Genomic DNA, 27,180 nt, shown 5'->3' on the forward strand with positions numbered 1-27,180 from the left:
GTGTGTGAGGTAGGACTGAGTAGTAAGCTAAGAGTTATATAGCAAGACAGAGACATAGTTGATGCTCAACGTAGCTGGAGAGGAGGGGAAGAGAAGGAGGAGGAGAAGCAGGAGGGGTGTAATTTAATTAGTTCCACAATGGGGTGAATGAGTAGACACATGGCTGAGCTAATGGAGGAGTGAGATGTGCTTTTTAGCAGTGCTAATTGTTCTGAAAGAGCTGGGCCTTTCTTCAGACAGCCTGTTCCTCTGTGATGAACTCAGCAGGAGGGGTGGTGTAGGGGTGGGGGGTAGGATCTGTTCCAGAATTACCCCTGCCTCCCTCTACATATGCCCCTTAAAAGCTCTCCAGCAGCCTCAGGGTCTTCTGCCATGTCCGATATGAGCGGGAACGCAGAGGCTGGTGGTTTCTTTAAAATGGAAAACGTGGTTTCAGGCTAAAAGAATGACAAGAGCCATGATTCTCAGGGGTCCATGACGTATACGATCATTAACAGTTACAATCAGCTATTGTTTGAGCTGTTAGCTATAGTGCTATTTTCACTTATTATACAGTAGTTATATTCCTAACCGACCGCTCAGTTGAGCTGAATGGGTTCAGTTAGGCTAATATGGTTCTTATAGGAAGTTGTTCATTTTTAATAATCTAAACCAATGGTTCTGAAAGTGGGATCCTGGGATCCTGGGATCCCCAGGGGGTGAAAAAGCCAAGGGGTACTGGGATTGTTAAATTTGGTTACAGCAGTGGAAATCTCAACCCATCATTATCAAAGTTGTATTTATTATTGAGTTCTTACAGTATAGCCTGTTAGACTGCTCCTTAGAATTGAATGGGTTTAATCCTCCATAATGCAGCAACAAGTAGGACTATAAATAATGGTAACTTGGAAAGATCAGGAATAGATCAGGAAAACACAAAAATCCTGCTTTAATAAATAGACAAAATATTATTATACACATTTAAATAATGTTCAAGAAACAAATCTGGACAGAGTTGTTAGGTGTTATTTATTTTACATTTAAAGGGCTCCAATAAGATTGAGAACCCCTGATCTACACCAACATAATTTAACAATATGTCGTGTCCCTCAGTATGGACAAAGCAGCTTTCCAATTTTATTTTTAAACACTTTTAAGTAATATGTTTATAATATTTAATCAGTGGCATGCTTAACTCATTTGTGCCTTGTAATCAAAGGTCTTGATCTTGAATCTAACTATGACTTTATTAAGAAACAAAAATAGGCAAAGTGCTGTTTAATGGATACAAAATGTTTTGGAAGCTTTCATCACTATAACTGGTGTTTTTATAATTCGAATCGTGGCACAGAAATTAAATATGGTGCTCCATATTTATGCAGTGCATGTAATATTTGAATGCTTGGACTATATAATTTTTTTAAAAGAAGAAACCCTGTGCTGTGTTCATAAGAGTGTCCATAATTATTTTCCACTCTTTTTTTATGCTGCATTTAAAAACGGCCGTAATAGAAGATGAGTGTGTGGATATCCACTCTTTTTTTCTTTTTCTTTTCCTTTTACATCATTAAACCTTACTGATTTATATTTCATATCGTAGTGTTTATATGCATGCATTCCTACGTGATATGAACCATCCTTAATGAATGAACCAGCTGTGAAAATGATTGCACTGCTGCCTAGATTGGTTAATAAATTATCTTTAATGTGTTCACGTACTGTATGCCGACCTACTCACTTGTTCCTGTGCCACACAGTGACATTCAACTTCTGAATTTCATTGCTCAGAAACCATGACAACAGCACGCTTAGCATGAGAAAGGTAGACATCAAAGCCTTGTAGTTATACATGTCTGGACCAGGCTCTTTTGCTGCTTCTGAATTTAGCCCAGATTGCTGCAAGTTACAAGGCTCTCATGCTGATTAGCATGTGCTAATGGGGCTAGCGCGTGGCACTTCCTCTCTGTTCAACTAATTCCCATACAACTAAGGGTTGCTCGGAGGAGAGCTCGGCTGCTCCGAGCACATGCTTTCCATAACATCAAGCTCTTTTTCCACGGCCGTATCGAAGCAACAGCTTTGTTTTGGGGAGTCAACAAGCTCAGGAGTTATAGTCGCAGTCCAGCTTGGGAGGAAGAATGAATTTTGGATTTCGTGAATCAAATTCAGCATTCCCTCACGCATGTGGTGAGTGTCTGAGCAAGATCAGGAGTTCTCTTGCACAACAATGGTGGGATTTCCCAGATCCTTCAGTGGCTGGGATTCCCCAAAGGCCATTATAATCATAAATATGACTGCGTAATTGTGGTGATGATAGTTATGCTGATGATGACTGATGGCAAAAACGGATCAGTAACATTTCCCCCTTTTTGCTCTTCTTTCTGGGATTAAGGGATTTTTTTTTCCCCCCATCTTATCCCACTTTATAACTTTTCCACCACTTTTCTCATGCAAATCTTTCTAAAGTAGGCCTTTGTGAATATCAAAGTGTAGGTGACATGACATAAGTGATCCTCTCTTATTAGTTCTAATTCAGATAACCCCATGGACACAGCTATAGACTCTAACAGGCTTTTACAGCATTGATGTACAATTGCTCAGTAAGCACTCCTATAATAGCATCAAAGCAACATGAAGAAATGACAGACTTTGAGTAGACACCCTCCCTACCCCCATCTCTGCATTTTCCTATAAAGAGAAAAATGCCACTCAGCAAGCCCTCTCTATGATATTAGTCAGCAACCCCATTAGTCTTAATGGATGCCCCTGGGCATTGAGAAGCCCAGCCTGTCCTTTTAAGGACTATACAAGGCGCTCATTAAGGCTAAAACAAAGAGGGCTAGTGAGAGAAGGAAGGAGGGAATGAATGAATGTGGGAGTGACTGAACAGGGTAGGGGGAGTGAGAGATCACCTCCTACATTTATTAGTCTCTATAAGCTCTCGGGTTTGCCAGGCTCTTTTGAGGCATTGACCAAAGAAGCCCTCGAGAAGATCCAAAGATTTACCCCATCACTCATATCTGTCAGCGGAAACACTATCCAGACAGGTTAATGGCTAGTGTGTGAGGTATCCCTGTTTACAAATCTATAGCTGATCAATAACTCTGGCTCCCAGTGCTCTCAAATCCATTTGGAGGCAGGTGGCATGGCCAAATCTGCTGCTCAAAGAGACCAGCCAGTATTGACTCTGCTAACAGGGTTATTCTGAATACACAAGCCCAGACAGACGAAATGCTATATCTCGACACACTTCCTTTTCTAAAATAGGCCTTTGATTAAAAAGGAAAGAAAAGGCTGCTTTGTCCTGATTCATTTTTGAGAACATTTGTTCCGAAATGGATGAATGCTTTTGACAAGCCCTCTCACAGTTGTCAAGGCCATCGGGTTCCACTCGGCGAAACGAGCCGATCAGCACATGACAATTGTAATAGCAATCTGTTGCCATGGCAGCTAATTAACTTAATGTAAGCACAGACTCTCTCTCTCTCTCCCTCTTGGTTTCTTACAAAAAAATCCATGAACACTCTCGCTTCAGCTTACTTGATGTAGTCATATCCATAATCGGTAATTCAGTCAAGCTGAGGTTGCCTGGAATATTCAACTGTAGATAATTTGAACAAAGAAGGAAACAAATAAGTTTTGTATACATGCGTGGAGTTGACTCAGTGTTTGTACTTAGCCACTATAGTCACTGGCCTCTCAACAGCCACAGTGGGGGAAATCTGAGTAAAATTGGAGGCACACAGTAAGAGTTAAGAGTCGGTCAAAGGCAGCACTGTGTACAGGGATGTGGATGCGGTGAGAGGATCCTCAGTAAAATGCCACATTTGGGTTTTTTATTGATCCATTCAAGGTGGGCAGGAAATACTCTGAGGTGTTTATAGGATTTGGCCAGCCTTACAAGGGCACTTGCTCCCATCAGCACGTTCACACACACACACACACACACACACACACACACAAACACACTCATTGAGAGCTGACTTGTTGAACATTATTACTGATTTCTTTCACACAAGCTTCTGCCCTCAAATCTGTTGTACATTCAGTTCAGAAAGAGATGCAAAGTCAAGACCTAGCATGGTTTACTTGTTCTTTGTATATATTGTAATATAAGGCCAGAAGATGAGAATGAGGTCAGTAGGTCAGTAGAACTTTGTAGGTCAGTGTTGTTTGTCACTGGATAGCACAACACTAGAACCTTTCTTCTGGAAAGCTACCTTCCCACCAAGTTTAATCAGAACCCCAGTTTGGTCTGTCTGACACTGTTAAATAAACTCATTAGAAGACATTTATCATTTGGTTCATGTCATAATAGTTATGGGTAGTTAGATCTCCAGGAGGAGGCTTGTTGACTACTAGGGTTCTCAAGGTTTCAGCTTAGTCTGACCATCATTGCCAACTGACAGTTGTCTTCCCAGTTTCTTAATTAGTAAATGTTTGAGATTTTCTAATTGCCTTAAGGTTGTGTTATTTTCTTTAAAACAACTTTTATCTTATGATGTTGCATTAATAACTTCGATTAGACCAGGGGTCACCAACCCTGTTCCTGGAGATCTACCTTCTTGAAGACTGAAGCACTAAACATATTTGTGTCCACCTGACCACCTTAAGGACTTCTTGATCAACTAAAACAGGTGTCTTAGATTTTGGGTGGAGATTAAACCTGCAGAAACGTAGATCTCAAACAAGAGGGTTGGTGACCACTCATTTCTACCAGCTTGACCAGCTCATTCTGTGCGTTGCTTGTAGAAGGTCAGACCAACCTGGGTTTTTCAGTAGTGTAGCTTTATAATGGAGAAACCCTTTATCATAGGGTTCTTTATGTAACATTTAAGCATTCCTCTAGAGCATGAAACCAAAGAATCCCCCAGTGTGCTATATTTCACCATCTTTCTCTAAGAATACCTTGCTGAAAAATCCGTCTGGTTCTGACTGGCTTCCAGTTGCCAAAACAGACCCTGAGCTTGTCAAACTGGTAGACCATCTCTGCCATGTTAACTTCCTTTGGCTGTGTGACCAGCTCATCGTGTGCTCTAGTGATTATTCATCAGGGATATACAGTACACTAGAACACCTAATGACATTTCACGGACGTCTAGAATGATATCACAAATTGAGCAATGGATTGCATAAGACTTTTTGAGTGATTGCTCAACGTCATACACAGCGTGTTTGTACAAATTATGACTTCTGTTTTGTTGTGAAATGTGTCAGCATCAGCCTCTGAAGGAATGTGAAATAAGATGAGAAAGTTCCCAGAACTAGTCAGAGTGGGAATAATAATAATAATAATAATAATAATAATAATAATAAAACAATCCAATAAAAATAAACCCACTAGAATACCTTTCAAGAGGAGAAACAAAATAGTAGTGATATTCTCATAGAGTGATATCAGAGAAAGAATGAATAGTGTGAAGTAAGTGAATAGTGAATCAGACTCGACGCCGCCCATTCACACAGTGACGCCCAGAGAGAGGCAGAAAGAGAGAAAGAGAGGAAAGGAGAGGGAGAGAAAGGATAGAGTGAGTGAGTGGGTGAGTGAGTGAGGAAGGGAGAGAGAGAAAGAGAAGTTCGCGCTCGAGATATAGGATACTGTTGGGATTTGAAAAAAAAAAAAAAACACACACACAGACTAAAAAAAAAAAAAAAAAAAACAACCCAGAGCAATATTTTTTTTTTTTTTTTTTTTTTAACCTCAGTAAGTAGAAACATAACGGGACTTACACGCGAGCTGTAAGCGCACGCGCTGAATGCGAGACCATGACGGCTGCCGTGGATATGACGCCAACGTTAACTATAATAAAATCCGAAAGAGCAGACGGTGAGTGAATGTTTGTCTTCTGTCATACAGTCGAGTTTGTTTGTTTGCTGCTGTGAGTTTTCTGTTACCTTTCATTTTTTGGCTCATCAAACCAGGTTGTACCGCGCGCGCTGAAACTGGTGTTCGAGCTCGCGACAGTTTCTAAACACGCAAAGCCCTCGCGCTCAAGCCCAGGCGATGCTCAGCACAGCGCGCGCCAGATGCGCCTATCAATTATTTATTAGCTTTCAGTGCGGAGGAGCTGCGTGCACTGTGTGGGAGCGAGCAAGCCTGAGAAAGCTTTCTGCGCCCTCTAATTGCGATAACAATGCGACTGTAGATATCTGCTCAAATGGAAATGTTTATAATGTTGCATGCCTTGTGTTGCAAGAACATAATAAGTGCCTGCAGCTTCTTTTTTTTTTCTTCTCTCCCTCGAGGGTCATATTTAACAAAAGCTTGTTTCTGAGAGCAAAGATACACTTTCCTAAAGCTGCATGTCTTTCATATTACTCTCATCTTGTGTCTAAGTGAGGAAACTTTCCTTCTTGGTCATGCATTGACCAGTGCTGACCAAGCTACTTGTCATGATGCTGCCAGTTTGTGTCATGCCAGTGTCTCAGGCCAGCCAAAGGGCGAGGCGCATGTCATATACATGGCAACAATGGAAAGTTTCAGCAGGGCATAATCAGATCAGGTGGTCTGCTTTTATTATCTTTAAAGCATGCTGATGTTTATGCTTAGATGCAAAATGGTACTGCTTTTAAAGTGTATGCAACTTGTTCGCAACTTGAGTCATATTCTGCAAAAGTCCATATTTGAGAAGAAGAAGTATGTTGTTTATATTGCCATCACGTGATCAGCTTTCATAAAGGCAGACATTATGGGTAGGTTGTTGCACTCGGTCATCCTGCGTGTCTGTGAGGAAACGTCTGTCATTTCTCACGCCAGAGCTGAAAGATTTGCTTGTCATGATGCTGTTTCATGCCAGCCCTAGGGCGAGGCGCAGGAGCAGGGCCGCATGCTTGACCATGATGGAGAGAGGGAGAGGGAGTCAGGGAGGGCACATGAGGTGCGGCTTCAGCAGTCAGCATTATCATCCTCCCCCTCACAATCCTGACAAGACACTCCTGAAACTTGGACTGAGGTGATGATTGTGCAGGCTAGTTAATGCTTAGAGAGAGGGAGTGAGTGTGTCGCCTGACCGAATATAGCCCTGCTGTACACCCGTCCAATGCACTTTTCTAACCTGACCCTGTTTTGTGCTCGGTCAGCAGGGCAGAACAAGTTCAGTGGCCGCTGGTTTTCTTGAGCGAAAAAGCTGACTGTTATTATAACATCTGTGCGTGCTGCTTACTCTGTCGATCATACACACCGCAGCAGCTGTATGTACATCATGGAAAAATGTTCTTCACACCATAAGTGTCAAACTGAAAACTAACTGCCATCTTAGGTGTGTATGTGTGTGTGTGTGTGTGATATGAATCACTACAACATCTAAACATGCATATGGGGATGGTCTCACTGTCTTGCATGTACATGCACAGGCAATGCTTCCACATACACAAACTTTATCAGGCACATGGAAAAACACTACTCAAAAACTGCTGATAGTTGCACTCGAATTGCCAAAATGCTGTGGTGGTATCTTGCAAGACCATTTCACAACACAGGCTCCCGCTTGCTTGGTTAGTACGGAGAGTCCTGTGTTAGCAATCCTGTTTGCCAAAGACTGAAAATTCAGCATAGTGCTTACTGTAATCTGGTGTGTTGCTTTAGATTTTTTACCCGTTACTCTATAAAAAAAAAAAAAAAAAGGAATGCATGTATATTAGTGGAGACAAGTTCACATGGAGGAAAGAGGACAAGAGAATGTAGTGAAAGGGAACTTTTTCCACTCATGACACTCAGGACAGATTTCCTGAGGACAGTAATATCAGTATTGTTACATTTCTGAGAATTTGTACAATTGTTTATAAGGAAAGTTACAATGGTTAAGAAGCAGGATTAGTGAAGAACTTCCATGAACATGCTCATTCTTTGCACTAGGATAACAGTTCACCCAAAATTAGTCTTCGACTGAAAAAATGCACCAATGGGAATGGGAGCTTTATTTTTGTATTGTTTTTAACCTAAATCACTCCTTTCTAGATAGATAAAGTGTCAAGGTAAAGAGTAACACGGAAGTAGTATAGAGCTCATCTTGGACCTGATTTACTCGAGACAAATGGAGGAAGAACAGACAATGGAGGCTCCAAACAAGTGTGATGACCTCGACAAGCACATTTAGGTTCTCGGATAGTCTTGCTTTAATATGATTGTGTTTGCACATTCACATCTTGTTAGCTAAAAGCAATGCAGGACCATACAGACTTTTTTTTTTTTTGTAACTGAAGTCTAGCCCTTGCAAAGGCTACAAACATATGTATACATAGCGACGTATATAACATGCAGTCACTGTCAAAAAGAGCCAAACGTGAACCATATGCTTGCGTAGCACTGATCTGGAAATGGTGCCTTGAGCTACTTCAAGCCGGGCTTGTTTAAAATAGCTATCGCTCCCACCAGCATGACGGCTCGGCAAACAAAACAGTATCAAAAGTCCGAGCATACAGAAAAGAGCCGAGATGCGCGCTCATAACTCGTGGTGTCAAAGCGCTTGACGACAGGGTTGCTGCTTTCATCTCTGACCAAAGAGTACTTAGCACAGCCAAGTGGGTCAGCAACAACATGAGAGAAAGCCAGAGGTCACATCCCACCCACTCGTTTTCAGGCCACAGAAAGAAGTAGCTCTTGATCAGGATGCTGCTTTCTTTCTTTTTCTCTTTCTTCTCTCTTTCACTTTTGCTTAGCTGGAAACCAGGGTTCAGTGAGTGACAGGAATGCGTATAGGTTGGGTGGGCTGCCCGCTGCCCTCTTTTATCTGATTAAGACACTGCTTCATCATGTCAAACCGTGCTTACACACAAACGGCGTAGAGATTTGAGATCAGTGTTCTTCAGTTACATTGTCTAGCCTCAGGACCACACAGTCCTAGCTATCGGTATATACTCTGCATCCATTATACAGGAACACAGGTATCTGTTTGATTCCAAGACTAGTTGCTTGTACTCAAGATGTTTCCATGTATTGTAAAAGATCCAACCTGAGGTGTTTCTCCTGCCCCAGGCTTGCTCTGCCAGACACTGGGCATGCCAAGCAGCCTGGCAGCTGTACAAACATGAGGCTTGGTGATCGGTGCTCATATGATGTGGGTTGCTGGTAAAGCAAAACAAATGACTAGGCCTTGGCTCATTTTTAGCAGGCCTCTGAATGTTTTACGAGTCTGAATGAAAGTGTGTGTTTTAATGAGAGGTGTGAGGCATGCCAGAGTATCTCAGCTTGCTCACATAGAGTTCCTGTAAGCAAATGTATTGCTTATATATTTATATATATTTATACATTTTATATTTAAGTCATAAGAGCACTGTCAATGGTCAAATCTCCGCCTCTGCCCCCAGCAGTCTAAGGAAATTTGTGCATGCTGGTTGTGCATGCTGGTGAAACGACTCCCTCTTGGTGGAATGTGCGCCGGTTAAAAGCCTCCCCTTTCAGAGTGCCTGTCTTGTGACCACACATATTTATTGTTCCCTTTAACGTGTAGTCATCAAAGCAGCATGGGGAGCATTTTACCTTCAGGAACAACTGTGTGCTAAATAGTAAGCACGTGTGAGAGCAGTCCAGACCGAGAGACTTTACCATCAATGACTGTTTTTAAGACGCCTTAGCTTGCGTCACTGCATTACGGATCAGGCACGGGTTAGAAGGACGTTCATCGGGTCGAGTTGTAGCAGACTTGACCCATTTATAGTCTTTCAAACTGCTAACTCGGGCTCCACGGCTCCACACAAGACCAAAACAAAAACAAAAGAACCAGCGTGTCCCCGAGCGGGGAAGAACAAACAAGCCAGAACTTTTAACAACATCTCATTTCTAATCCTGATCTGTCTTGCTCTCTCCATTCATCTTTTTTTTTTTACTCTCCCTCTGTGGCCCACATGCTCCTTTATTTTTGCCGCGTCTCCCCGGCTCCTGATGTGGTGCCTGTCTGCTGCTACGTCGTCTCATCCCAGCCGCCTGTAACAGGCTAATTACTGAGTCAGAGTCTCAGGGGGCAACCCTCACCCCCACCCCATCCCATCTATGCCTAGTCGCTAGGGCTTGTGGAACTTTCAGAAACCCACTGGTGAGTTCCAGACTTTTCTCCTGGGTGGTAGGCGGCTCTGGAGGTGAATAAGCCAGCCTGAGCTTTGCCTTGCTTAACATGCCAGCCTCTGGTTTTGGCTCTGTAGCCTCTGTCTTGATCAATCATAATGAAAAGATATGGAGGTTGGGTTCAGGCTTGGAGATCAGAAGTGTGTAGGGTCAGCGGGAAATAGTCTGAACTCTCTACCTTCTGTTTTATGTCTTCTCTTGACCAAACCAGTATGGTACTGTGTCAAATCTGAGCTTTGTTTTGAAAAAACAGTCTGAGATTGGGACTTTCTGTCCAAGCGTTTAGTTATAGCGAGAACATTTGTGGTTCTCTCAGCTTGTGACATTGCCCGTGTGAATGGAGACTCACGTTCTCAACATTGCAGCTGGGCTTCCTTTATCTCACCCTCTCCACATCATCTCTGACAGAGAAAAAAGAGGGTTCAGGCCAGAGTACAGCCAGCGGCACTCGACATAGGCATCTGGATTAGCTCCGAGACGTGCTCCGTAATGATAACTAGTCTTCAAAACATTCACTTCGCTCTGTACGAGCCACAAACCGAGCCTTTTCTCATAAAACATCCAAGTAGCGTTACCCATTTTGCAGAAAATAGAGTCTGCTTTCAAATACACATTTGTCTTAATGCGTGCTATTTTATTTGCTTTAATCAGTGAACACATTGAAGCATGGAAAAATATTCGCTAAATAAAAGCACTTTATTTTTTAGACACGAATGTTCAGGTTTGTTGCCTAAATTTTTTTGTTGTTGAGTCACACTTTGATGATACCAAAAGAAACCCACCGAAAACAGATGTCATCTACAGGAAGCAAATTGTATCACGTAGGATTTAATTTTCATGCAAACTAATTTTAGGCTTACTCTTGCCAGGCGTGACATTCACGACTAACACAGTGGTCCTTAATACAAATGATTTGCTAAATGAGATGTTCTTTAACGCCACCTCGCAACATGGTCTTTCAATTTGAAAGTGGCAAATTAAGAACATGCACAGAGACAGACTCGAACGCGAAGCCCTCCTGCATTAGCGATAATAAAACAAGGCAAGAATGCGTGGCATGCTACATGAAAACACTGGTCTGCAGGGAATTCATTTAGTGCATAAGCGTCTACTGGACCTCGGCTGGCCTCATAGCACGCAGAAACCATTAGCCACTCCGTTGCTAATTACACGCACAGCTTTCTCCCCCCTTCAACGGCTTCGAGCGCTACAAAAGCTGCTCGGGCAAAATCGTAGCCCGGGTTTTTATACGTTTATCGCTCAGCTGTGCATTTCTGTGACGTCTTACAGAAGTAGATGCACTTAGCAGAGGTTTGTGTTTGAGCCTGGGAGGGAAGACGTTGCCAATAAACTGTTTGTAATAGTCTGTGTGTGTTTGTTTCCAAGGTCTAAACAGTGCAGGTCTCCTGAGCCGAGCATGTCAACTGCTGGAAGCTGCGGACGATGATTTTTGTGGTGTACGTTCATGCAACTGCAAAGTATGCAGTGCAGCCGTGTCTCTGCAAGGCGTACCATTGGGCACACCTTACTATAAAGCCGGGGGTTAGCGGTTATCACGCAGCAGTGCAAATTTTTTGCTGATAAAAGACGTTGAAGCTTGTAGCACCATGGAAAATCTGCATATAGGGCATATCTGAAGATTTTCATTACCGACAACTCATTTATCACAGAGTAAGATCAGAACTATGATAATGAGTGGCAATGAAAGCAAAATTAGAGCGAAGAGAAATAGAAAGGGAATGTTTAGCCCATGTACCCTCTATTGGTTCATGAAGAATGTGTGTTTTTGGTGCGTCTAGCGTCTAAGAATAGCGGCAGTGTTCCAGGCCGAGAGAGCACCCTGCTTGTGATCCTGGCCAGTCTTGGCACTGGCTCTGGGATCTGTTGCTATTCCTGGTCCAGGCTTCTCTTCCATTCAGATGGAAATCCAAATAGTAGGTAGAACAAGCAGCTCTCTGAGCGAGCGCCCTGCTGCCGCTTTCTAAACCCCCCCCACTCAGTCCAGCTGGGTGAATGACCCTTCTTCATCCTGGCCAGGTTTTATAGCCTTCTCCTAGCTCACTCCCAGAGAAAGTGAAAGATAAAGATCTGTAACGTAACGGGTCTGATAGCACTGTCACGTCCGGACGGCAGCCAAGGGAGGGGTGGCTTTTAAGCCTGCACTCAGACCCCTGCAGAGACTAAAAGGCAGTGCACATTTCTTACTAGCGTTTTTGTCACGGTCTATGCTCACATCAATGCTTTACGCACATAGAAGTTTTGTTCCTTCTCTGGTTGTTTGACCTCTCCTGTTGCAAACAAGGTCACAGGACCTGGAGATTTTCATATGCACAGCACAATCCACCTACGCATTCTTGCAAAAATAAAAAAGAAAGACCGGAAGAGGCACAATATGCTAATCTGACATATAGACAGAAATAAATCAGACCCAGCAAGCATTCAGGCACTTAATCGTCCTGAGTCTTGAAAAGCCCACAAGAGACAGTGTGACTTTTTATTGCACGCCCACTCATGTTCTCTCACGCACCATCAGAAGGACACACTCTCTCTCTCTCGCTCTCTCTCTCTCACACACACACACACACACACACACACACACACACACACACACACACACACACACACACACACACACACACACACAGTTAAATCATAGGCCTGGGCCTATTTATAAGACTTCTTCACAGTAACAATTCCAGGCTGCAGGCTTGCCCACTTTATGCATATCAGTGGAACCCTGAATCAATAGCATGACAATCTTTATGAATGAATGCTCTCAGAGCAAAGGGAGGGGCCTGGAGTGCCATACAGCTGATATCATCCCTCTGAGGAGCCCCATTCATGCACTGTTTTGTGATGGACTCACGTTACAGACAAGTGAATCACTCACACCCCTCCTCACCACACCCCGCTCCCACAGACCACCGTGAATATAATCTCAATTTCATGGCCCCCAGCTCTGGCACAAAGCTGAGAAAGACTGCCAATTTGCTCCACTTGGCTATGAATTCAGGACCCATTAAGACACGTACAGTGTGCGCATACACCCGTACTGTCGCTACGAAGCGCTTAAATACAGTACACATGGCTACTGACATTGATAGTGAGCGGAGTACGTGTTATGAAGTTCGTTTTTGGAGACGTGCTTCACATACAGCTTCCATATGTCACTGAAACATCAAGTCACAGTTTGCAGCTGATGCAATGCCACATGACAGCGTTCTTCAATCATATGGCTCTCCATCGGTTGACATCAAAGCTTGATGATTTGTCTGTTTTAAGTGTCAATTAGGATGATATATGGGCTATGCCATTGTCTTCCCAATCAGCAAGACAGATTCAATATGCTGGCCAGCTGCGATGAATAATTAATAGTTTCAGCAGCTCTGTAGATCTGAGGCCCTGTTTTGTTTTAAAACGCATGACTGTTGCTACGGTTACGCCTGTCGTCTACACTACTCCGAGACTTTTGGAAACGCAGACGACCCCGTTTTAGTTTGAAATCTCTGGGCTCGCGTTTCAGTGTAAACAGACCAAAACGAAGACTTTTGAAAACAAAGGTGTGGCTCCGCCCACACTCGCTCCCTGATTAGATCTTCTGGATCGTTGCGTATCCTTCCCTGATTCGTCAAGCCTCTACCATATGACCGTTACACTACCATGATCGTAAACACAACAACACGGAGACTGAACCGCAAGCTTTGCTGGCTTCATCGTCATTCTTAGCAGCCATTGTGCAGTTCAGTTCTGTATTTTATAATACTGCAGCTGCTACATGCACAAGAGGCAAGCTACGATTAGAGCGATCGCAAACAAATCTCAATTCAAGCGGCGTAGGCCCGACATGGACCGCCGGTTTGTTGTGCCTGCCGGTGACTAGCAGCCAACTTCCTGTTTACACTTGTATGCACATGCCCAGTGGGCACGAATGGTCATGTGACATGCGTATTCGGTCGTGTCGTGTGGACGGAGATCGTTTCTGAAACACAGCAGAAACGCCAGTGTGGATGAGGATCGTTTTAACTCAAACGCACCAGTGTAAACTGGGCGTAAGTCTGAAAAGAAAACATTGCTCATTAGGTCTGAGTTCTAGCATGTGATATGGAGCCACCATTTAAATAGGTGGTTTTTTAAAAAAAATAGTAGCAGATGAGCAAAAGATACGTTATAGTGTGGCTTAGAGTGATAACTTTGCTTGAAGCAGGAATCGATGTCTCTCTAACGCTTGTTAGACTGCATGGGTGAGAAAAGCAAGAAAAGAGAGGAAGCAAGACAAAGGTGAACACGAGAGAAAAGTGAGAAAAAGTATGAAAAAGTCTCCTGCCTTGTCCGCTTTTTCGAAAACACCCTCCAATGTGGAGAAATTTGTAAAACTCTGTTTCACCATTTTCACAAGAACAGGAAATCATACTGGCGTGTTTGCGTCATACTTTGAGATAATACAAGAAAACGCCCAAAGCGAATTAGATGAGACTTCACCATGCGATATTTCCAGCTCTGAGACAAAAAAAGCGGGTTTGTTATCTGTACAAATACACAGTGCATTACAGCGTTCTATGCTAATGAACAGGCCTCCACCGCTCCTCATTGAACCTCTGTCCAAATGCAACATTTGTCTTTACAAAAACAGTACTCATTAAACATTTGCATTTCACAAACAGGTTTTGTGTGCCGAGTTTCAGCTACTTTAAATGTGTTTTTTTTACTTTTTTTCGTGCGTGTCTGGGAACGTTCTGAATCAGGGTCGCCAGAATGGTTTTCGCTAATGCACAATTAAGAGCTGAAAATGGAGAGTAGAGAGAGCCGGGGCTTCATTCGGATCCAATCACGCTTTGTTCCATTTCGACGCCATGTTTAATGTAACGCTTTCAGTTATGTGTAGAGAGGGTCATTGCTGAGTGGAGAGGAGGGGTGAGAGAGAGAGAGAGAGAGAGAGAGTGAGAAAGAAGTGACAGCTGTTGCACATTCCTGGCTCTACTATGTCGCATTGTGGATCTGGAAGATCGTGGAAGATAGAGATAGAGATAGATAGACCGAAAAATAGAAAGAGAAGGAGAGAACATTCCAGAAACAGAATATCTGTGTGTAGAAAAAAGTAAACATATCTCGAATAATTCAGACATGAGTGATTTGCCTAATTCACGTGTGAGTAATCATATGTCGAATTCACATATATGGCTTTTTTATATAAACAATTCATACATTATGTGAAATATTTTTCATATTTCAGATTTTTTTTTTAGTGTCATATTTATTTTTTTAAGATGAATTTTTTTTCCATGATTAATTTATTTTCACATTATTTTTTTTTTCATGTGAGCATATATTATTAGGAAGGTCATTATTATATTATACAGATGTACTTTAGTTCACGTCAAATATTACTTACATGTGAAAAACTTAAGACCACGTGTCAAATGTATATTATTACACCTCTCTCCCCCCCCCCCCCCCCCCCCCCCCACACACACACAAAAAGGACTAATCCACTTTAAACAAACGGTCACTTTTAAATACAACCCTCATTACCCATTTCCATATTATTGTAGCTTTACAATCACATGACATCATCAAGCCTTGAATGCTCTCACCTCCACCACTTGTTTTAGGCTTACGTAGCCCCCTTCAAGGGGTTTCCCCATCTTGCCCCCAGCCGCCAGGCTTAATTGGATTAGTAGGAGTCATCGGGTACTGTTTAACTCATAAATAGACCCTCTGTGTCCCGCAGGGCGTCCACCCAACACTGGCACGACTGTTCTGTCCTGACATCATTGCCCTAGTACTGCGTCCTCTGACCCCTGCCCACTGAGACCTGGTGACAGAAGTCTATCTGCACTGCAGAACACAGTGCATGAGGCTAATGCTAACAAAGAGGACAGTGGGTCATGAATAAAGATCAGAGCCCGACCTGCTGTGTCCTCGGGGCTTTAGGGTGAATCATTAGGGCTTAGGATTTGAAGGGTCAGCAGGAAGGAGGCACACGATTGCTTTAGCGCTGAACGGTGTGTCATTTGTTAATGACGTTCGCCGCAGTTGTCGCATTCGCGACATGTGAGTGGGTGTCATGCTTTTATTGTACACTATTCATGTTCTGTGAAGTTTTGATGAATTGATTTAAAACAAATGGTGAATTTTCTGTTAATAATACGTCACAGATTCTCCGTTTTCACTCTCAAAATTCTTTCGTTTGGAAATATGCTCTTGAACTTTACTGCATGAATGCGACTGATTTGATGCTTTATCTGATTCAAACACGTCGTTCTCTTTCAATTGTATATCGCAGGGATCATAGGCTGTAAAATGAATACAGAATACGAGTGATCATGTGTATTTGCATTAGTGGCATAAAGCAATGCGACTAAAGTATTTATGTAGTATATAATGCACTATGTATCCGATTTACACCAGAACTGGAAGGCTAAAATAAATATGAACCCTAGAAACACTGTAAACCACTGTAAAAACACCCAGAGGTATATAAATGGTGCAAATGCTTTGTCATATTTGATGGCTTGCTTTTGCACCCACATGTAAATGAAATCCTCCCACACGTGCAACTTTTTTCTTGCGTCCTGCGGGATTCCAATCCCGATTCACACCTCAACGAGTCGCAGCTTGATTCCCTGTGAAGCTTTCTATTTGGATCTCGGTTACATCCCTTATTTGCATGTTTCTCCATGGCTTGGTGTCAAGACAATCCATGTGGCCAACAGCCTAACAAGCCAGTACAGTCTAATGTGCATTCTGTTTGTTTGTGTGTGTGTGTGTGATGATTCGAAACAGTCTGAACGCTGTCTGATGATGACGTGTCTTTCCTTCTCTGCTTGTCTGGGACAGATCTGGAATGTGGGGATGTTCCTCTGTTGACTCCAGGGAGCAAAGAGATGATGTCGCAGGCTCTGAAAGCAACCTTCAGCGGGTTCACCAAGGAGCAGCAGAGACTCGGCATCCCTAAAGGTACACGCACGTTCGAATAGCGAGACACGACTCTGTGACTCACTTACACATATCTATCACGTGCGCATATCTGGCGTTTCAGCAGTCCTTTATCTCGTCTTCTACGGCTGAATCACATGATAAGAGACGGCCGTTAACCCACTTTAATCAACAAGGCATGCTCTGTTGTCTGATTCGAGTTTGTCTTACTTTGACTTTGAGAGCACGATATCGGCAGTGAAGAATGAAAATCGCCAAATGTGTATTTTATAAGAAAGAACAAGAAAAAAAAAAAAAAAGAAACGGAGTGGAAAAAAACCCAAACGTGTGCTGTGTTGTTTTGCACTGCCCAAAGCAGATCATCTATAAGGAGATCTTGCAAGATAGGCACTTGGCACGGCCATGCTGTTATGAATTACATTTCCCAAACCAACTCAGACCGCAGGGTGGCTTCGTCTGCTGTGTCGCATGAGGTTCAGTCTGCGTTGGGTTTGGAATTGAAAATAGCCATGTTATATATGCGTGCCATATCATGTGTGTGTGAAATGGGTGACCTGTAGGCTGTAATTACCGAGTTTTGAGTTCCAAGCAGAGCCATTGTGGCTAAAACATGCTGTATATAACTTCCTGATGACATACTGTTGGGTAAAAAGCAGGTTGAAACCTAAATATTTGGAATTTACTGTATTTAGGGGATTATTATTATTATTATTATTATTATTATTATTATTATCATTTCTCCATCTTTTTTTCTTCATTGTCATCGATCTGTAATATACCTGTTTTAATGACCCAAATTGTATCTTCCTAATCCTTGAGGTGAAGTTGAGATGAAACAGTCAATTCACAGACAATTGAATCAGTTCATTAGGTTTGTCAGTCATTTGGCACAGTAATGGAGGCTGAGTGTGACGCTTTCTCTCCGTCTCACTCTGCAGACCCCCGGCAGTGGACAGAAGGCCATGTGAGAGAATGGTTGTTGTGGACAGTGAACGAGTTCAGCCTGAAGAACGTGGACTTCTTCAAGTTCTCCATGAATGGAGCCAGTCTTTGCGCACTGGGCAAGGATCGCTTTCTGGACCTGGCACCCGACTTCGTAGGGGACATCCTGTGGGAGCACTTAGAGATGCTGCAGAAAGGTAAGACTGGAGATTTAAGATCTGCTCAGAGGAACATCTCTTATCTCTGTGGCACTAGACATAGACCATGAACCTCCAACTCATCGGGAAGCTGTCAATCATGTTTGATTCATGACATGAAGCTGATTTTGTATTAGCATTCAACTTGTTCTCCGACATCTAAACTGAACCAAGATCACTGAGTGGTACCTTTAAAGGCATTGTGACATGTATAGAAACAAACCTACCACCTTACATAACACAAATTTCGCATGTGGTGCGTGCATTTTTATTTTACCACATGAGATTGTCGCACGTGATTCATTCAATCTCACGTACGGCCTGTGGTTTTATTCTTCACGTCTGATTTTCTCAAATGATTCATTCATTTTTAGGTTCATTCTTCTCACTTTATTCAACGTCATGTCATAGTTCCAGGTCATAACATCTGTAAATGTAAAAATCTGTACAGATTGGGATCATACTGTATATTGCTTATGAAAAACATATGATCACGTGAAATGTATGTGATTTTTCTTTCAAGTGCATAACGCACTCATGAGTGATATAAGACCTCCTGCACTTGCTGACGTACGTACGGTAGATCATGCGTGCGATCTGAAGTTTTAAGGAAATGCTTCGAGTGGATTCCAAATCAGCGGTATATTAATAACACATCGTACACGCAGGGTTAACTCCTTCCCACCCTTTCCTTTAGGATAATTATTCTCTGCAGCGCTTTCCCACACACATTGTAGAGGCTTTCTTACCTCATTACAGCAGGAGGCCTTAGTGCGTGTGCCACATTTGTTCTCTTTATAGACAGTGATTGATCGCTTGGCGTGTATGGAAAATCTTTAGTTAAGTCAGGTTACAGGGAACAAGCAGCGATCCCGTCAGCCCGAAGAGTGAAGTCTATTTTAAAACTGAAGAACTCTCATTATCATATCTACTATTATGCTAATTCGATCTCAGACACTGATGCGTTTTTTTTTTTTTTTGTTGTTGTCTTCTCCCACACAGAGGATCCAAAGCATTTCCCTGTCAACGGCATAAGCTCAGGTTTCCAGGAATCTCGCTATACCTCAGACTACTTTGTCAGTGAGTACCTGTCAGCCACACTTCACCTTCAGTTCCCAACCACAGCAAAGCCGGTAACACGAGACGTGCATTGATTTGTCTGAGTCTGTAGCGTGAGTGCTTGAAGACAGACAGTAATCTTATAAAAGGCCTCATACGTGCATAGATACAGACACCCACATGCACAGACTCCCCATATAGACATCCGTCAACTACTTTTTAACCCTTGATTTAACTTGTCTTCCCAGGTTACGGCATTGAACACGCTCAGTGCGTTCCGCCTTCGGAGTACTCGGAGCCAGGCTTCATCACGGAGTCCTACCAGACCCTTCATCCGATCAGCTCGGAAGACCTGCTGTCGCTTAAATACGAGAACGAATACACCAACGTCATTCTGCGCGACACGCCACTCAACCCACTTCAGGGCGACTACTTCCCCGTCAAACAGGAAGTGTCACCTGACAACATGTGCGTGGGTCGGATCAGCAGAGGTGAGGGGGCAGAGTGGGTTGTATTTGTGTGGGTGGATGAGTGGTGAATGTGTATCAGGTGGTAGTGGTGGTGTGTGTGTCAAGGAAGGAAGTTTTACAATATTTGATTACAATTATGGCCACAGTGGTGCAACAGGTAGCGTTTCTGTCTCACATTCCTGGGTTCGATCCTGAGCTTTGCATGTTCTCCCTCTGTCTCTATGGGTTTCCTCAGGGTTTTCCTCCAACCTCCCAAAAACATGCATGTTGTTCCAAATTGCCCCAAAGTGTTAAAGTGTATGCACAGGTGTTCTATACAGGGTGTATTCCAAAGATGACAGGGTTCCCCAGTGTTCTCCAGATCCACTAGGATAAAGCAGTTACTTGAAGATCAAGGAATGATATTTCAGTTTCATATGAATATGGTAAATAATAAAAATTTTGAAACAAACTGTTCGAAAAGTTCTAACCAGACCACATGTTGCGTTATCATTTATTTCATTATGAGAGCGTTTACATTCCTGGCATTTGGCAGACACCCTTATCCAGAGCAACTTATATTGATCTTGTTTATGTAATTAATTGAGAGTTAAGGGCCTTGCTCAAGGACCCATCAGTGGCATCTTGGCAGTGCTTGGATTTGAACTAACGACCTTCCAATTAAGTAGCCCAACATTTTAACCACTGAGCTAGCACTGTCCTGTGAGAACCTTCATAAGAGGCGGTTCTTATCACATCTAACGAAATGTGGCCCCGTTTCATTAGGCTTTGCATGTGGTCTTCATAGCATTGGTTTCAGTGTGATTTTTCTTTTACGTGCATGGCATGCACTGCTGCTTGTGTGCCTGGGTGGCTACAGAGAACAAAGGGAATTATTGTGGCTTTATTTGTGGTTATGCGCACCTCGTCTGAATACTGAAGACCGTGGTGAACAAAGGCAAAAAAAAAGTAAGGGAGGGCAAAAAGAAGAAAAACAAAGCTGCTTGCATCAAACAGTGATGTGCAAAGCCACAGAGTTATGTCTTTCATATAATAATTTATGGAGTGAGCTTTGGTGACGGGGACAGAGTTGCGTTTTTTTTTTTTTTCTTCTTCCCAAGCGCCTCATCTTCTCGTAAGATAGCAAAGGTGTCAAGAGTCAACAGCGCTTTTCTCACGAAACTCTTAATGTGTGTTCTTGCTAGCACACTTGCTCCCCCACACTTCTGCTCGCTCTACCACTCCTCGATTGGAGAAGAACCGAGAAGTCATTTTGGTTCTCCAAAGCTCAGTTTTGAGAGACTTGTGCATTTATTTGCCCTTCAGTCATGACCAAGCCTTGCACACTCTAAATCTTGATTTTGGCAAACACCCCCCCCCCCCCCCCCCCGACGTGGGAAAGTATTTGTGACACCACCATAACCCACATGTGGCTTCCATTATGCAGCTGAGGATTTCAGGATTCCTGCTTTTTTTGTTGTTGTTTTTTTTTTTTTAAATTTGCATTAGCTATCATTCCAAGTGCAGTTCAGTTAGCACTAATCTTTTATCTGTGCCTTGGCTTAAAATAGAGAGAAAATCGGTTTCAGTTTTCTTGCAATTAGAAAAAAAGAGTGAATGGAGGTTGTGAAATAGAAAACTGCATGTGAATGGTCGTGAATGGTCGTGAATGGTTATGGGTATTTTCTTGTCTTATGCTCCAGTGAGCACCAGTCTCGTTTCTGTTTCCCCCACATCAAACCTTCTGGACTAGATTAGTTCCCAAACATTGCACCTTGTAAAGCTGGGACTGTTGGAACTTTTGGCTTCAAGGGCAACATTTCAGCTTGTTGCGTTGGATTTAGGTGTACGCCAGTAAGTGTATATATTTTTTCTCTCTGTATGTTTCTCAGGTAAACTGGGAGGCCAGGACTCATTCGAGAGCACTGAGAGCTTCGAGAGCTGTGACCGTCTGACGCAGTCATGGAGCAGTCAGTCGTCGTTCAACAGTCTGCAGCGTGTCCCCTCCTACGACAGCTTTGACTCAGAGGACTATCCCACAGCCCTGCATGGCCATAAGCCCAAAGGCACGTTTAAAGACTACGTCCGCGAGCGCTCTGATCTCAGCAAGGACAAGCCGGTCATCCCAGCCGCTGCCCTCGCTGGCTACACGGGTCAGTTTCTCTCCCCTCGGACTTAAGCTCTCTCTGACTCAGGTGTTAGTCAGTCACGAAAACAAAGGAATGACTTGAATCATTCTATGAATCGCACGAATCAGACAGATTAGTCATAAAAGATCAGTACCATTCAGAAAACTGTCTCAAGGTGTCATCAGCAAGTAGGTTAAAGTTGAACTGTTTGGTTTTAACTGGGTCAGTGATACTTGTGATTCACGGGAATCCCATGAAATTAGTCAGAAGGGATTGCGTTAGGAATTGGTTCTTTAGTAAGTATTGAAAATTTGTGACGGGTCAGTTAAAACACGGTTAAAACCACAGTGCTGTCGAGTTCTCACCTCTGACTGGCCAGAAGCTGTTTCAGCATTCTGCAAGGGCGATATTAATGTGCTCATTCTAACACTTTATCGTTTCTATAGTAACAGCTCATTCACAGTGATGTCTAAGGATAATAATACGTGTATTTCAAAATGTCGAAAAAGAATAGTAGCTAGTTTATAGCTGTTCACATAATGGAAGTGATATAATGCTAACAAGTGATAACAGGAAGTAACTTGTTTCGTGGGCGTTCAGCAGTTTAAATGTTATTCGTACACGAATAAATAATAAAGAGATGTTTTTTTTGATAGCAAACTGCTGTGGTACAAGAGAAATAAAACATCTCAGGATGTCTTATTGGGGAGTAATCAACTTTGGGCTGCTAATGACCCTCTACATATCAGTGATTATTTTCCTATAAGAGCACATCCTCAGGTGTTTATTCCTTCCTTAATCGTGTTTACAAGTACTTTCAGTATTTGCAAGAAAACAAGGAATGCACCGGTAAACATACCGTGTCCTAAACCTAAAAAAACACTGCACTTAGTAGGACACGTTGAGCTTTGGATTCAAAGAACGTCACCTTGCACCAGTTTCGTAACCACAACAGCATCTCTACTGAAATGCTTGCAAGCTCTGAATGTATTTCTCAGAGATGCTGCCACTGCCTTTTTCTCTCAACCTGCATGTGTGTGTGAGTGTGTGTGTGTGTGCCATTTTCTCCACCAATTTGCACCCAAAAGCAACTTAAACAGTGAAAGGCGTCTTTTGCACCTCTCCGTCCTCTACCTTCTTTTTTTTTTTTTTTCTTTTCTTCATGTGCACATACTTATCTACGGCCCGCATCTCAGCCCTTTTCCCAGGTCGTCTTGGCAACAGAGGGTGCAGCGCAAAAAAAGCTAGCAGCCCCGTGCACTTAACCTGAGAGTGTATTTATCGTTTCATCTCTGGGAGGCTTTCTGAACCTGCAGCACGAATGCACACAAAGACACGGTTTTTAAACCTATGACATGACACACACACACACACACACACACACATACACACATACACACGTAGCAAAGCATTTTACAGTATACTAGCCTCTTTTTTTAATCAAAACCTTATTTTCTAAAGATAAAAATGTACATTGCAAATCTTACTTAGGACTTACAGATAAAAACAAACAAACAAACAAACAAAAACACATCACTATGATTTCACAGCAATTTGTGTAACACTTGGTGGAAATACAGGGAACAAATTTAATTAATTTTCTTTGCATTAGTGCCAGCTTTAGGTTCAGACTCATAGGCAATCAAATCCCTGTGTCTTTAGCCTTCACAACCTCATGTCTTTATGTAATTATGAAAATAATCTGAGTGTACATGAGAGAGATAGATGATGTACGGGGTTGATAAGCTGAAGAAAAACAGCTTTGAGGTTTGCACATTTCACATTCCAAATCAGAAACATCGGTACGTGATGTCTTTGATGAGCAAAACCCACAAACCTATTTTTCTGTGTTCGGTTTTAAATCTTAACACTGATGCCCATCAGTCAATCTAGATGTGTGGAGAACCTTGAAGCTTGTAGACATTGAGGCTTCTGGTGGTAGAGCTGCACGAATATTAGTACAGCTATAGTGAAGCAGGCAGGCGAGAAAAATAGATAGGTATATAAAAAGATTAAGTTCTAAAATTAAAAAAAGTCTGAAAGTCGATACCTTTAAAAGCTTGTAAAAAGCCAATCAATCCTGACTGTCTGTAGGTGAATATAGAATCAGTGGCTGTATTTTAAGCCGAATATGAAGGCAATTTCATCACACGGCACTCTCTTCCTGTGTCGCTGATGCTTCTTGGCTTTGAGGCAGGTGTGATATAACGTATCGGTATAGCTTTAATGCATAAGCTGTGAGTTAAAAGTGAGCTGAAGGTGAGTTGAGCATACAGACAGGTCTTGGCATACAAACCGGTTTTGGCCTACACTCTCCAAAATAAGCCTCAGCACAACCACACATTCTTATTTTACTGTTGGGGACCATGTCATCGCCGACGGCGATGAGTGTTTATTTTTTACATATTACACCCAGTTCTAATACTCCGTCATTTTTGGCCATACAGATAAGTGTAAGACAGATTAGAAACTATAAAGGGATTACTTTTATTTGTGTACACTCACAGTAAGAGCAAAAATTTGTTCTTTTGTAAAATAAAGAAAAGAAACAGCGTGCGCTTTGAAAAACGAACTGAAACTCAGCGAATACTTCTCACACAAACATGAAACATATGTGTAAAGAAAGCTTGAAATGTCTAATCTGTATTAAACTAAAGAGATGTACGGTTTTTCCAGGCTCAGCTAATTATGGTTAATGTGATCGCACACACACGCTATTCAAACGGTAATGTGCTGAGGCGATCTATGCAAAATGGGAAACGCCCCCAACGGTGCCTTAAAAATCATCAAGTTTCATCATCGGAATCATTCATTTTCCTGCGTATGTGCAATACTATGTGAGCGAGTAGGTCACGCATAGGTGGATGAGTGGGCTCATATGAACCATAAACCTTCTGTAATACTCTCATCTCATTTCATCTCATTATGTGCACTGGACACGTCAATTATTTTTCTTTCATCTTGCAACTGTTTTCAACATTGATAATAATAATAATAACATTGATAATAATAATAATAATAATAATAATAATAATAATAATAAATGTTTCTCGAGTGGCAAATCAGCATATTAGAATGATTTCTGGAAGGATCATGTGACACTGAAGAATGGAGTAATGATGCTGAAAATTCAGCTTTGGTCACAGGTATAATTGCGTTTTCTACCCTCGAGTAACGGAGACTTTCGGAAATGCCGGAGACCCCGTTTTAGTTTTAAATCTCCGGGCTTGACGTTTCAGCGTAAAACAGACCAAAACTCAGACTTTTGAAAACGAAGGCGTGGCTCCGTTACATTCGCTCCCTGATTGGGTCTTCTGGATCATTGCTTAACCTTCACTGATTCGTCAAGCCCCTAAAACATGACCGTTACGCTACCTTGATCGTAAACACAACACGGAGACTGAACCGCAAGCTTTGCTGGCTTTGTCGTCATTCTCACAGCCGTTGTGCAGTTCAGTTCTGTATTTTATAATACTGCAGCTGCTACATGCGCAAGAGGCGAGCTACGATTAGAGCGATCACAAACAAATCTCACTTCGTAAGCCATGCACGGAACGCCGGTTTGTTGTGCCTTCCAGTGACTAGCAACCAACTTCCTGTTTACACTTGTATGCGCGTACCCAGTGTGCACGAATGGTCATGTGACATGCGTATTCATTCGGTCGTGTCGTGTGGACGGAGATCATTTCTGAAACACAGCCTTTCTGACACTAAAAGTGCCTTACAAAAGTTAAATGACGATATTGTTTTGTATGAATGAGTGGTCAGGATGGATTTCACATCATTATGTAGGCTACAAGATCCAGTTCTCAAAGTCTTGTAAACAAATGTTTAGTACGTGTTATATCGCCTTATTTCAGGCCACAGAGGGTTAAGACGAGCACAGTGCTAGGTTTGTCTAACTGTGTGTGGCACTTTGTGTAAAAGATTTAACGTGCACAGTTTGATTCTGGTCTGTGCGAAGTCACATTGCTTTTCAACATAGAAAGTCAGAAATGTCAGTTCTTGATTGCAGAGAGCTGTCGCCTGCTGATGTTTATTCTCACACCCACATGTTCACATAGCTCACATGTTCTAACAGACAATCACCGCAGTCACACAGTAATGTACCTGCTTGTACATGCATACAGTATTTCTCGTATTTTTAGCTTGAGGGCAGAGTCCGCAGTGATGTCACCGGACTGGAATTTACAGTTTTTAGGAGGCAAGAACTAGGGGCTTTGTGTGTCTCTGAGCCTGTTTAGCAATTTTCCAGCGTGCACACCAGTCTGGAAAATGAACTTTGAGATGTTTGCATCACCACAACACAGACGCTTTGTCACAAGTTGCCCCAAAACCATCAGATCAGTGAATAATGATAAATGCTAGAGGATGTTTGAAGTGATACTTGGTTTTTGGGACACCAAGTTGCTCATACACATGACTGTATAAGTATAGTGCGTTTTCACGCTCTATACTAGGAAAGATGCACACGCATACAGTGTATTTCCTTAAATATGAGTACTAATGTGTATTTTTTGCATTGTTTCTGTGCATGTCTGTAGGTAGTGGACCTATTCAGCTGTGGCAGTTTTTGCTGGAGCTCCTTACAGACAAGTCCTGCCAGTCGTTCATCAGCTGGACAGGAGACGGCTGGGAGTTCAAACTCTCCGACCCCGACGAGGTGAGGGGTCACAAGGGCGCCTCAAGCAATGTCCTCATGGGAGATAGACACGGGGTCAGACTGCAAAACAAGACGTCCATCCATAGTCACAATGCAGCTTTTGTTTGCTTAGAGATCCAGACATGGATTAGGCAAAGTGGTGGGCAAGACTGAGCTTTCAATGGAAACTGCACATGTAGTTTATTATTGGACTAGAAGAATTCAGAAAATCTATAAGCTACATCTCACTGGGTGTACAGCAGTCGAAAGATTGAAATGACTCATTTGGAGATTGTAAACACACACCAAGTCGACAGATCAGTGTTTAGTACAAGTTGTGGTCTGGTTATGTTACCGTTATGTTGCTGTGGCTGTCTCTAAGGAGCTAGTTTAATAAATGCAGCAATAAAATAGTTAGTCTGAATAAAGATGGCTAAAACGTTGCGATTTCCTCACGCTTAGTCGGGTCAGGTTTTAATCAAGTTGTTGGATAGCTACCTACCATAGCAAAATTCACATACATTTCAAAATGTCTGTGATGTTTTTCACATTTTGGGATAACCAGACCTTATATGCTTTTACAAAACATATTACAGTTACGGAAACTCAGTACTTATCAGATCTATCTATAGTAGAAAAATTCACTCTGAAGGGGTTTCCCAGGCCACCTCACTCACATACATATAGACACATTCATGGTTTTAGTTCAGTTCCTCAGCTTGTCTCTTTGCTTGAACCCGTAGAGGATCTATATATAATCCTATCACAGAGGGTTCCTTTATCACAC

General features: G+C 42.5%; 1 protein-coding gene across 2 annotated transcripts in view; it reads left to right on the top strand.

The window, feature by feature from the left end:
- Positions 1-27,180, top strand: part of ets1 (v-ets avian erythroblastosis virus E26 oncogene homolog 1) — a 51,832-nt gene that overhangs the window by 19,426 nt on the left and 5,226 nt on the right. The window contains exons 1-7 of one of the 2 annotated variants that reach the window (XM_053623571.1): positions 3,908-5,806; positions 16,877-16,996; positions 17,914-18,114; positions 19,117-19,194; positions 19,422-19,664; positions 21,515-21,775; positions 26,296-26,414. In XM_053623571.1, the coding sequence (XP_053479546.1) occupies positions 5,746-5,806; positions 16,877-16,996; positions 17,914-18,114; positions 19,117-19,194; positions 19,422-19,664; positions 21,515-21,775; positions 26,296-26,414 (1,083 nt within the window). In that variant the 5' untranslated portion in view covers positions 3,908-5,745. Of the gene's footprint in view, positions 1-3,907; positions 5,807-16,876; positions 16,997-17,913; positions 18,115-19,116; positions 19,195-19,421; positions 19,665-21,514; positions 21,776-26,295; positions 26,415-27,180 lie in introns of those variants that run through there. The other variant, XM_053623570.1, reaches the window with a different exon arrangement.

This window comes from Ictalurus furcatus, chromosome 4 (genome assembly GCF_023375685.1).
Source record: "Ictalurus furcatus strain D&B chromosome 4, Billie_1.0, whole genome shotgun sequence".
In the NCBI taxonomy this organism is placed as follows: Eukaryota; Metazoa; Chordata; class Actinopteri; order Siluriformes; family Ictaluridae; genus Ictalurus; species Ictalurus furcatus.